The sequence below is a fragment of the Phocoena sinus genome, chromosome 2 (genome assembly GCF_008692025.1).
Source record: "Phocoena sinus isolate mPhoSin1 chromosome 2, mPhoSin1.pri, whole genome shotgun sequence".
Lineage (NCBI taxonomy): Eukaryota > Metazoa > Chordata > Mammalia > Artiodactyla > Phocoenidae > Phocoena > Phocoena sinus.
Window position 1 is genome coordinate 164,513,777 of NC_045764.1, and position 13,509 is coordinate 164,527,285.

General features: G+C 47.7%; 1 protein-coding gene across 1 annotated transcript in view; it reads left to right on the forward strand.

The window, feature by feature from the left end:
• The first annotated feature begins 689 nt into the window (after positions 1-689).
• KCNK13 (potassium two pore domain channel subfamily K member 13) overlaps positions 690-13,509 on the forward strand; it is a 113,116-nt gene continuing 100,296 nt past the window's right edge. Inside the window, exon 1 of the mRNA XM_032623778.1 lies at positions 690-1,545. Coding sequence (XP_032479669.1) covers positions 1,206-1,545 — 340 coding nt within the window. The 5' untranslated portion in view covers positions 690-1,205. The remainder of the gene's footprint in view (positions 1,546-13,509) is intronic.

Here is a 13,509-nt window from a genome sequence, read left to right on the forward strand (position 1 = left end):
CGGTGAGTGAGACTCGAGCGCGGCGCCAGCGCCCCTTGAAAGGCGGGGTCTCGGGGAGGGGCCCCGGCGGTTTGCTAGCGAGCCTGTGGCTAGGGTGGGGTAAAGCACTCTCAGCGGAGCCCTGTCGGCGCAGGATCTCTGGAGCCCACCGAGGCAGCCAAGCCAGGGTGCAGGAGATGGAATTCTCCGGGGTCACTGCCTCCTGCCCGCGTGCTCCTCCAGTCCCCGGTCCTTGGCAGCCTCCCCAGGAGCTGGGGCTGGCTCGCGGCGCGCGCTTCGAGCGGGCGGATCCGACACGTGGGGGTGGAAAACGCCCCCGCGCGGGATCCAGAAGCCAAGGGCGTCTGGTCGGGCAAGGCTAGGAAGCCTGCCTGGGGGAGAGGCCCCTAACTTCCTTCGCTCCGTCACTCCAACCTCCCTTTCTGGTCTCCTCCTCCAGCAAGTCGGCCCGCCGGACGCCGCGCAGCGTCGGGGGCGGGCGGGAGGTCGGAACCCGTGAACCGCGCTCTGCGCAATCCCTCTGTCCGTGCGCCCGCCCGGGACCTGCTCCAGCCTCTAAGCGCCGGCAGCCGGGCCGGTGACCCGAGAGGACCGAGGCTCCGTGCGACGCCGAGCCTGGGACACAGCACTGCGGCTCTATCTGGGGAGGCACTTCCAGCACTAGCGGACTGAGAGCCCGCGTCCTAGACGCCAGCGGCTTGAGAAGCGACGGTCAAGGAGACAGAGACCGCGGGGCTCCGCTCACCCGTCAGCCCCCGAGGCCCCTTGCTTTGGGGGAAGGTCAAGCCCACCCGAGTTTGCCCTTAAGATGCGCCACGCCCCCTCCCCAATCTGAGCCGGGCAGGACACCAGGGGGAAGCAGCGGCTGCATCCTCGTGCCAAGCAGAAGCGGACTCTGTGCCGGGTCACTCAGCTCTTCAGCTTTTAGGAGAACTCCTAGGGGGGCGGGGACGGCGGCGAAAATGCGGATTTGAAACCGGGAGTCGAGGCGGACGTGGGGGGCTGGCGCCGCAGGAGCGGTCGAAGCGGCGGCCCAGGGAGCCGCGTGGCCTGGAGGAGCGTCCGGCGGTCATGGGCGAGCTGGCTGTCGCGCGGCCAGGGGCGGACTGAGCGCCGGGCCGAGATCCCACCTCCCGGGGCGCCCGGGCGACAGTCAGACGGCTGGCACGGCCGCCCGGCTAGGGGCTGCCCCCGGGCGTTTGGCCATGGCCGGCCGGGGTTGCGGCTGCAGCTGCGGCCCGGGTCACCTGAACGAGGACAACGCACGCTTCCTGCTGCTCGCCGCGCTCATCGTGCTCTACCTGCTGGGCGGCGCCGCCGTCTTCTCGGCGCTGGAGCTGGCGCACGAACGCCAGGCCAAGCAGCGCTGGGAGGAGCGCCTGGCCAACTTCAGCCGCCGCCACAACCTGAGCTGCGACGAGCTGCGCGGCTTCCTTCGCCACTACGAGGAGGCCACCGAGGCCGGCATCCGCGTGGACAATGTTCGCCAGCGCTGGGACTTCACCGGCGCCTTCTACTTCGTGGGCACCGTCGTGTCCACCATAGGTAAGTGGGCCCTGCGGGAGGGCGGTGGGGCGGCCATCCTCGCAGGCGTTTTTCTGGCCCGGCGCTTCGAAGGGCGTGACCGTGCTTCCCAGCCCTGCATTCATCCACCTCCGCGCTAGGCCAGGTGGCACCGATGTGAGCTGTTGGCCTGATCCACAGGTGGTATTGCCTGCCTGCTTCTTTAAGTGAGGTCCACGGACCAGCTGTGTCATAATCACTTGGGAGCTTGTTATAAATGCAGTCTCAGCCCCTCCCCAGACCACTTGAGTCAGAATCTGCGTGTTAAAATCTCTAGGGAATTTAAGTGATCCTTAAATTGGAGACGTTCTGCTCTGGGAGTGTTCCTAGTTAAGGAGACTGAGCTTGAATTCATGGAACATTAGGGAGAAAGCTTACAGATCGGGACAGGAGCCTATAAACATTAATTGAGTTAGTACCATGCGTGAGGCACTGGTCTGAGGGGGAGAAACAAATTTTAAAAAGACTGTCCATGACTTAAAACTTAATAGAGAGAAAAAATAGATCGAAAACGAGATTGGAAGTTAAGGAGGCAAGAGTGCTAATGAGGATGGAAACTGTTTTCTGCCAGGAGAAAGCAGGTGGTGGTGGGGAGAAGGAACCTATGGGCTGAACCGCTAAGTGTTGGCCTGATTGGGCTCTGGAAACTAAAAGTGCTTTACACTCCGGAGGAGGAGAGAATTGCGTTCAGGGTCCAGTGAGCTCCCTGATCTGTAGGGAGTAGTGGAAGGAAAGCTAGGGGAGTCTCCTGGCTAATGGGATGGAGGGGGGAACTCTAGTGACAGACTCAGGAGCTAGAGCTTATCTAGAGGCAATTGGAGGCTATTGAGAGTTTTTGAGCAAGCGTGTCTCATGGCTGCTGTCAGTTATGCCTTTATTACCAGCAGAAGGAAAAAGATTGGGAGTCTTTGCACCACACTCCTAAGGACTGTTCATGCGTAAAGCATACTTGAGTGATAAGGGGGTTGGGAAAGATGCTGTAGAAATTCTGAAGAAAGCAGAGAGCTGGAGCGGAGGAGGGGGCTTTGAAAGGCTGCGCAGAAAGGGAGCGGCTCCCGGCTGGCTGCCGGAGCACCGGAGCCGCAGCAGGGCCGGCAGGGGGCTGTGCAGGGGCTTGGCTGCCGTAGCCCCTGTGCTGACTGGCAGAGCTGTCAGTGAGGCGGTGACAAGGCGGACTTCTTTGAAGCTCCCACGCAAGGTTGTCTTTGGTAGACGTTCTTCCAGGAGAAGGAACACAAGGTACAACAGGGATCAGCCTCAGGCCTGATTAGTCAAGAAAGACTTCCCAGGGTTAGTCTAGAAGCCCAGGGCTTGAGGTGGTGAGTAGGAGGAAAGGTGGGGAGGACTGGCCTGATTCCAGATACACGGGCTACGTCTGAAGTGCTTTGTGCTGAACTGCCCAGCTCACCACCGCAACCCTCTCTTATTTCAGGCGGCCCTGCCCATCCGTGGGCCATTATGACACCACAGTACCTGGGTATCTGGTAAGAAAGACTTTCATAGCATTCTCCACGATGACCAGAACACGGGCCCTGACGGGGATGGAGACAGAGTAATACCCTCCACAGCTCTCTCCCCCAGCCCACATTCTCCACTGGACTCTCTTAGCAGAATTGCCTAAGTCCTCCCATTTCTCAAAAGACAGTTCCAGAACTTCTATGTAGGGAGGACTTGGGGTGAGCAAACTGATTGGGAAGGGTTGCTGCGGAACTTTCTTTGAATCTGCTATGTCTGTGTAGCTGGTACAGGGTTTTGATTTAGATTATTCATTTGGGGGTGGTTTTGGTGGGAGATTGGGGAGCTAAGTCCTCCCCACGCCCTCCACAGGCCCCCCCCGTTTGTACTTCCCATGGCCATGGACGTAGGAAGGAGCAGAGTGTGTGTAAAGACTGGTGAACACCAATGCCAGAGGAACCGCGGATGTCGTGGATGGGTGGGCATATAAGCACACAGTCATCCGGGGGCACAAATAGAATAATGAAGCCTGATGGAATAGAAGAAAACCTGGACCGAGAGTCTGGAGTTGGAGCTACTGACCCTGCCTGTACGTTGGGCCGGTTCCTTAACATTCTGAGCCCCATCCTTCTCTTCTGAGATACCTACAAGTGCCCACCTTGGTATCTGGCACATTGTAGCTGTTGAGTAAATATTAGTCCTGTCTCCTTCCCACACCCTGCCCCTAAGGCCCCTCTCGCAGGGTTCTTGCCAGGGATGATGAGTTCATATAAGTGAATGTTCTTTAAAAAGGACAAAGCACTATGTAAGTATGGGCTTATTTTTACTTTCTCATTTCTCACATGTCCTTAAATTGTTTCATTAATCGCTGATGTAATAACAGCACTTGCAACCCTTTATTGGGGTACATAATTAGGCACATACTGTGATTATTATGTGAATGTGTGATGCAGCTAATTTCATCGATTAACCACAATTTCAATCAACACAATTCAGATATGTAGTATGTGATTCATATGTGTGAAGTGTGATTATCCCTGTTTTATAGATGAGGAAACTGAAGCTTCATGTTCTTTGTGAAATAAAGAAGAAAAAAAAAAACCATCTGTAATGACATCACCTAAAGTTGACCATGGTTGACATTTTGGTCATTTTTTTAAATTGAAGGTTAGTTGATTTACAATGTTGTGTTAGTTTCAGGTGTACAGCAGAGTGATTCAGTTATACATACATATATATCAGTTTTTTTCAGATTCTTCTCCCTTATAGGTTATTACAAAATACTGAGTATAGTTCCCTGTACTATACAATAGGTCCTTGTTGGTTGGTGCATTTCTTTCTATTCTTTTTCCCTATGGACACACATATGTACATATGTATTTTTCTAAATTTGGATCATATTCTATAAACCCTTTACATCTTGTATTTTAATCGTAGTATTACGTGATGGTTTTTTCTTCTAAAAATTAGTTCCACTCTGTTTTATTCTGCAAAGGTGTTGAGGTAACAGATAACAAGAAAGCATACAGTAGAATAATCATAAAATGTAAATAAAACCTCAGAACTAGGAAAAACAGAAGAACAGAAATATGGAAAGCAGTTGGATCTAGGAAATCGGTAGAGAGGAGCTTTGTCTTAGCTGAAGTTCCCTCAGAAGCAGCTTCTGAGCCAAGAATTTGAGTGCAAGCAGTTTACTGGCAGATTCAAGGGAGACGGGGAGGTGAAGGAGGAAGTGATACAAGAGAGGGAAGTCAGTCAGTATAGGGTATGGTATTAGGCAGAAAGCATAGTGGGCAACTGATCCTTAATCTCAAGTGGAAGCTTGAGAACAGTACAGAGCTCATTAACCAGACTTACCCCAGGCAAGGGAGCTGGGGTATTTATACACCCACACTAGTCAGAAAGTGGTTAAAAGCTGCTTGGAGGGTGGGGGAACCACAAAAGTATAATTTCCAGGTACTTCTGTCCTGATTTTTCATGGACGGCCCAAGAGTAGCCTTCTGATAAGATATAGGCACTGGCCATTTGAAGTCAGGCCAGTGTGTCCAGAAGTGGTAAAGGAGATGCCAGGGGGTGAGGACTGAGTACCACCAGCGACTATTCAAGCTTCAGATTTGGCTGCAGGCTCCATGGCGGAGTCATGACCCACACTGGAATTTTTTTTTTTGGCTGTGTTGGGTCTTCGTTGCTGCACGCGGGCTTTCTCTAATTGCAACGAGCGGGGGCTACCCTTCGTTGTGGTGCGCAGGCTTCTCATTACTGTGGCTTCTCTTGTGGCGGAGCACGGGCTCTAGGCATGGGGACTTCAGTAGTTGCAGCACATGGGCTCAGTAGTTGCGGCACACGGGCCCTAGAGCACGGGCTTCAGTAGCTGTGACTTGCGGGCTCAGTAGTTGGCGGCACGTGGGCTCTAGGGCACGTGGGCTTCAGTAATTGTGGCACGCGGGCTCTAGGAAACGCGGGCTTGAGTAGTTGTGGTGTGCAGGCTCAGTAGTTGTGGCTCGTGGGCTCTAGAGCACAGGCTCAGTAGTTGTGGCACATGGGCTTAGTTGCTCCGTGGCATGTGGGATCTTCCCGGACCAGGGATTGAACCCGTGTCCCCTGCATTGGCAGGCTGATTCTTAACCACTGCACCACCAGGGATGTCCCCACACTGGAATTCTTAGTAGACAAAAGGAAGCATACACCTTTTCCCAATATGCAATTCTCAAAAATATTTTCCTCTTGGGATTTTATGTGGGAAACATTGCATAGGACAGTGGGTGATGCTCACAAACAACAGTTTCCTGGAAAATGCAACTGAGGATTTCATGCAACTGTTGTTTAATTTAAAAGTCAGAGCAGAGTAAAAAACACTGTGGCCAGTTTCTCAGAAGTTTAAACATAGAACTACATGTGACCCAGAAATTCCACTCCTAGGGAATATATATCCAAAAGAATTGAAAGCAGAGACTCAAACAGATACAGGAACACCTCAGAGATGCTGCGAATCCGGTTCCAGACCACGGCAATAAAGCGAATATCACAGTAAAGCGAGTCACATGAATTTTTTTTGGTTTCCCAGGGCATGTGAAAATTATGTTTTCACTGTGCTGTAGTCTGTTAAGTGTGCAACAGCATTATGTCTAAAAAATGTATATACCTTAATTTAAAAATATTTCATTGCTAAAAAATGCTAACCACCATCTGAGCCTTCAGTGAGTCATAATCTTTTTGCAACAGTAACATCAAAGATCACTGATCACAGCCCACCGTAACAAATATAACAATAATGAAAACGTTTGAAATATTGCAAGACTTACCAAAATGTAACACAGAGACACGAAGTGAGCAAATGCTGTTGGAAAAATGGCATCGATAGACTTCCTCGTCACAGGGTTGCCACAAACCTTCAGTTTGTAAAAAACACAATGGCCGTGAAGCACAGTAAAGCAAAGCACAGTAGAAAGAGGTATGCCTGTGTTTGTACACCAGTGTTCATTTCAGCATTATTCACAGGAGCCAAAAGGTGGAAGCAACCCAAGTGTCTATCAGCAGATGAATGGATAAACAAAATGTGCATACATACGGTGGAATGTATGGACAACGCAGATGGACCTTGAAAATATGATACTTAGTGAAATAAGCCAGACACAGAAGGACAGATACAATTCGACTTAGATGAGGTGTTTAGGATAGGCAGATTTCATAGGGATGGAGAGTAGAATAGAGGGTACCAGGGACTGAGGGAAGAAGGGAAGGCTTCTTTAATGGCATTTTTGTTGGGGATGATAAATAAGTTTTGGATATAGATAGTGGCGATGGTTATACAACAATGTGAATGTATTTAATGCCATCGAATAGTACACTTATGAATGGTTAAAATGACAAATATTATGTATATTTTACCACAGCATAGAAAGAGCAGAATATTAAAACACAACTCAGGGAGTTGATTCTGAAATAGGCTGGTGATCAGACTTGAAACAAGAATGAATTTGAAGTACTCAGAGAAGTAGATTGACGTTATACTCTGTAAGTGATCTTCTGTAAATATCTTTTTTCTCTCAAATAGGCATTTGTTAGGCATTTGTTTTTGTGTTTGCCTGTGTATTTATAACTCAGCTTCTGTCCACAAAGGATATGAGATCATTTGCATATTGATATGGTCAGGGAAGCCTTAAGCCTTGGGCTACCCCGTCATCTCAGTAGCTTAACACAACAAGAGTTTACTTCTTACTCACCCAAAGCCCATTGCAGGCGAGGTGCTTTACCAGGACAGTTGTCTCCTGGGTTGGCCCAGTGTTCCAGGATTCTTTTATCTTGTGGCTGCTCTTTATCAGCTCATGCCTCCAGTACTGCCCAGGAAGGGACAGAAAGGGTTGAAGAGTGTAGCCACCTGCAATTAAACGGCCACCACCTGGAGGTGACAAGAAGTCACCTCCACACGCGTTTCATTGGCCAAATCAAGTCCCATGGCTACACCCAACTTCAAGGATGTAAAGAAGCACACTCCTCCCGTAAGTCCAGAAGTGGATAAGACTTGACCTCGGCGAACAGCACGGATGCCTACCGCACATATATGCACAGTGCACTAGAAATGGATACTAATGGATTTAAGACATTGGGGAGATGAGAAAACATGAGTAGGATAGGACAGTTAAGCCACAAATTGTTAATACACAGAGATATATGTCAAAAGGACCCACGTAATTGCCAGATTTGGCTGTGAGTTTTCCAGTTGTTGAAAGAAAGAGGCAAGGGCAACCATTAAATGGTTCCTTTTATCCAGGCTGGCTGCTTGGAAGACACCCAGCTTTTGTAGATGTGAATAAAAATTTCTCCTATAGATTGTCGTGAAAGGGACAAGACAATGTAATGAGTAGTGTTCTCCACTGCATCTCAGCTGTGAAAGACAACCCTGTGCTCCTGCATGGCACGGCACCCCTCAGTACAAGGTGCAGTTCCATAAAAGCCCCTCTGCCTAAGTCCAAGGTCATGCAGGGCGGTGTCCAGCTTCCAATTGTGTGGTCCAGTAAGAACGTCTAGAATTCTCTACTGGCGGTTCCCAAGGTTCACTGTCCATAAGAACTTACCTGAGGGAACTGTGGTGCTTGTTACAATGCAGCTGTTTGGATCCCCCTTTCAGATACATTTTAAGAAACTTCCCCAGATGGCTCTGATAGAGGCAGAACAGGAAGCACACTTGAGGCATGTGTGATAGGAGTTGGCCTAGGGTTGAAAATTGAGACCACCCCCAAGGATTCTCGCTACTCGAACAGTGGTCCGTGAATCAGCAGGACCAGCATCACCTTGGACCTTGTTAGAAATGCAGGGTCACAGGCCAGCCCCAGACTACCTGAATTAGAAGCTGCTCTTCAACAAACCACCTGGTGAATTGTAGCCACGTTAAAGTTTGAGAACTCGAGTCTAGAAGGCTGTTATGTGATGTTGTGATGACCAGGGAAGGCCCCTCCCTGAGCTTTGAAACTTAGGCAAGCCGGTGGCAGGACTAGAATGGAGAGGGGTGAGATGTGCTTGTCTTTTGCCTTGGTGGACCTCCTCACCTGCTGGTGGTTAAGGAGGCAAGGGGAACATTAATTTAGAACAACACTGGGACTTCCCTGGCGGTCCAGTGGTTAGGATTCCATGCTGCCACTGCAGGGGGCCACAGGTTTGATCCCTGGTCGGGGAACTAAGATCCCACATGCTGCGTGTCGAGGCCAAATAAAAACAAGAAGGGAAAAAAAGGCGCAAATGAGATAAGGAAAAACTCTTGAAAAAAAAGTCTAGAACAACACTATCAGATGCAGGAATATGCTGCATCTGAGCTGAGAAAGTGACTCTGGCTTGTACGGATCTGGGAAGCTCAGGCTCAGAGACGACCAGCCTCGCCTCAGTGGTGGACCACTCAAAGTAGATGACCAGATCTTCAACACAGTTTTATTTATTTTAACTAAACAGAGATGATCACAGTGGCGCCCCTTTTTGGACCTGGGTGTGGTTCATGATTAGCACCTGTGCAGTGGTATTCTACAAGGCTCTCGTGGGGTTCAGGAGCTGGGCAGACAGGTATGTGATTTGGCCTGGCCAGTGTGCACACCTCTGGGGTGCCGAACTGGATGTTGTTTTCAGAATCGTGTTTTTTTTTCCTACATGGAAAGAGCTTTTGAATCAAATTATATTAGATCCAAAAAATAAAATACTGGGAATCACCATCTTATAGTCTAAAGCTATAACCGAACATCAAAGATGATGAACAGGCATTGCGAAAGAGTAAAAACATCCCATGAATACATTAATAAATGTCACGTTAGCAGATGTCATACGTGTGTCAAGATTTAACTGACACATTGAATTGGCACTTTACAAAGCATTTGCACACAAATCTTTTTTTTTTTTTTTTTTTTTTTCGGTACGCGGGCCTCTCACTGTTGTGGTCTCTCCCGTTGTGGAGCACAGGCTCCGGACGCGCAGGCTCAGCGGCCCAGCCGCTCTGCGGCATGTGGGATCTTCCCGGACCGGGACACGAACCCACGTCCCCTGCATCGGCAGGCGGACTCTCAACCACTGCGCCACCAGGGAAGCCCTGCACACAAATCTTAGGAGATGGGCAGAGAAGTTACTATCAATTCCATTTTGCAGATTAGGAAACTGAGGTACAGATAACATAAGTATTTTATGACCACGCGGCTATAAAGCAGCAAAGTCAAGATTAGAACCGGATTTCATTTCGTTTATTGTCTGTTGATAAAAGAAATACATATTCATTTTAGAAGACTGGAAATATATGGGAAAGTATAAAAAAGAAACTAAAAATCACCCATAATTCTACCATCCAACAAGAACCACTGTCAATATTTTGGTATATTATATTGGACCTAAAGTACTAAAGATTTTACTGAATCTAGTATGCATCATTATTTTATGTACCATAAGAAAGCAAATAATGCTGCCAATTAGATCTTGACATGCTAGCAATTGTGAGATTATCCTGATTTCTGAGATATTAAAATATTGGGAAAAATATCTTAAAATCACTGAAATATATTTTGTATCTGTTTTCCATATAACCATTATAACACGAGCATATAACAGCTGTTGTATAAAATGAGCATATAACAACTGATGTAATTAAGTAAAAATGAATCTCATTATAGTTAGAATTTCTTTGATTTATATTAAAGCTGATTAAAATATTTATTAAAGATACAGTTCATCTCTGAATCAACTAGCTAATCCCCCATTTTTCTTTTGGGAGCAAGAGATATTGTGTTAATCATTGTATGGTTGTGCTTTATATTTTGAGGATTTTAGCCATTTGCCATGTTTGTATCTTACTTTCCATCTGTTGTCATTTCCTGTTTAATGTTTATTTAGATATAGAAACATTTTTAATTTATGTGCCATTTCATGTTTTAGTTTTTCTTTCTGATTTCTTCCATTGCTTTTGTGCTTAGAAAATCTTTTCCCGTCTGTAAGAATGCTTATTGTTTTTTTTTAATTGAGGTGACATTGGTTTACAATATTAGGTAAGTTTCACATGTACAGCATTATATTTCTACTTCTGTATACACTACAGTGTGCTCGCCACCAGAAATTTAGTTTCCATTTGTAGCCATACCGTTGATCCCCTTTACCCATTTTACCCTCACCCTGCCTCTTCCCTTCTGAGAACCACCACTCTGTTCTCTGTATTTGCATGTTTGTTTTTGTTTGATTTAGTTTGTTTATTTATTTATATTAAAAAAAATTTTTTTTTTGCGGTACGGAGGCCTCTCACTGCTGTGGCCTCTCCCGTTGCGGAGCACAGGCTCCGGACGCGCAGGCTCAGCGGCCGTGGCTCACGGGCCCAGCCGCTCTGCGGCATGTGGGATCTTCCTGGACCGGGGCACGAACCCGTGTCCCCTGGATCGGCAGGTGGACTCTCAACCACTGCGCCACCAGGGAAGCCCTGTTCATTTATTTTTTGTTTTTTATATTCCACATAGGAATGAACTCATACGGTAGTTGTCTTTCTCAGTCTGATTTATCTCACTTAGCATGATACCCTCCAGGCCCATCCATGTTGTCACAAATGCTAAGATGTCATCTTTTCATGGCTGAGTAGTGTCCCATTGCATGTATATGTGTGTGTGTATCACACTTTCTTCATTCATCTGTTGACGTGCGCTTAGGTTGTTTCCATATCTTGGCTATTGTAAATAATACTGCAGTGAACATTGGGGTACATATATCTTTTTAAATTAATGTTCTCATAGGCTTTGGGTAAATACCCAGAAGTGGGATAGTTGGGTCATATGGTAGTTCTATTCTTAACTTTTTGAGGAACCTCCGTACTCTTTTCCACAGTGGCTGCACCAATTTACATTCCCACCAACAGTGTAGGAGGGTTCTCTTTTCTCCACATCCTTGCCAACACTTGTTATTTCTTGCCTTTTTGATAATAGCCAGGATGCCAGTTTTTGTTCAGCATTTTTTCAGCTGCTCTGCACTTTTAGTCATAGCAATAGTTGTTAAAACACTTTAACCTATTGTTTCATGTGAACAATGATGGGTACATTTTAAGACTGTAGCCAAGGAGCAGTGCTGGTCATGGGGAATGAGGGAGCAGAAAGAGTGGCTGGTAGGAATTTGCATGCATTCATTCCAGGTAGGGTCATCTCTCTTGGGATCTACTACCAAATTTTCATGGGGAAGCTCTCAGACTGTCCATTCTGAGAACCCTGGATTTGTTTAATTATTTGTTTCCTACTTAGGAAACTTCAGTGCCTATCTTGAAATTAGAGACTTTGCAGGCCATAGCTCTTACTCCCCACTGCCCAGCATTCTCATACACACACATGTTAATTTCAGCTTGTTTCACTAGAAATTCTCGTTTATGTTATAAAACAGCGATTTCCTCTTCTTTTATCCTAAATTCCCTCCTGTTCTCTCTTCCCCTTCATACCTTTCTCTGTGAAGGAGAGATGGGTTTGGTATGAATGTAACCCAAATAATTCTTGGGCTCCTTAGGGTTCTTAGGGTATAGTGTTCCATACAAACAAGCATGTTCCATTAGCCCAAAGTAATGGAAAAATAAATTCAATTTTTGCTTGTGTATCTCTAAAGAATCTTAGTCTCCAACTTATAACACAAAGGAAAGCTTCCTCTCTCCCCATCTCCCAGTCTCTCATTCCTCAAAGGAATTCTGGAGCCTTTTATCCCGAAACCCCTCCCCAAATCCTCCCCACCTGGCAGCCCTCTCAGTCTTTCTGTCCTTCCTTGTCTCTTCTCCCCCACCTCTCTCTGCTCTGTATTATCGTGATTGACTTAACCTCTCCAACTTCTTTTAGCTTCCCCTCATTCAGCCTAGTCTTCATAGTAAAGCAGAGCCCCAGGAGCTGACCCAGCAAGCAGCAGTCCTTTCCCCTGAGGAGGAAAGAGAGAAGGACAGGGGATGATTACTATCTCCAGCCCATCAGTGACTTTATACGTGGGGACACTCTCGCCCTGCAGAGGAACACGTTACTGTGTTTGGATCCAGAAGCCCACGGTCCTGCTGAGGACAGTGGGGAAACACACCTCATCAGAAAACATCTCCATCATCGTGCTGCTCTCCCTTCACCCTCCAACCTTCTGCCTCCTTCTCTTCAGTTTATCTGCATTCCTGGACATTATACCACTTTTCTGAAAGGCTGCACCTTTAGCACACCCACCGCATCTTCCTTTGGCGGGAGAGCCATCATAGAAGCGTCATGAAATGTTCAGGATTTATTGTTCCCATTCTCTGATCAACCCCCCAGCATCTCTGCTGTTGATCACCTCTTCTTGGGAGGGAAATCCTGTGGTCAGTGAGCCCAGGGGTCAGACCAGAAATGCAACTGAGTGGGACTTAGAGATGTGGGACATTAGGGAGCAGTGGGGCATGTGCCCTGGAAAGAGCAGCCCCACCACAGGCCTTCAGATTCTAATTGCAAAACAACATCGTCCTGGCCAGACAGGTCTGAGGACAGCTCGACTCCAGAGTGTGAGTCCCTCAGTTAAAGCTTTGATCATCTGTGAGCTCCAGGCTGCTTTCCCTTTGGGAGGGAGAAGGATAAGAAGCTCTGAACTCTTCTTCATCAGTAGCAGCATCTTGATCTTTGCAGTTCACTTAAGTACCTGTTTGTGCAGGACACTTGATCATCACAGAGGGGAAATCTAACATATTCGCTGTCACGTTGTACACCCACTAATCTCTAAAAGGAGCTGGGGGGCTTCCCTGGTGGCGCAGTGGTTGAGAGTCCGCCTGCCGATGCAGGGGACATGGGTTCGTGCCCCGGTCTGGGAAGGTCCCACATGCCTCGGAGCGGCTGGGCCCGTGAGCCATGGCCACTGAGCCTGCGCGTCCGGAGCCTGTACTCCGCGACGGGAGAGGCCACAACAGTGAGAGGCCCGCGTACAGCAAAAAATAAATAAATAAATAAATAAAAGGAGCTGGGGGTAGTTATCAATATATTCTCTTAACTCTTCTGATACTCATGACTAAAC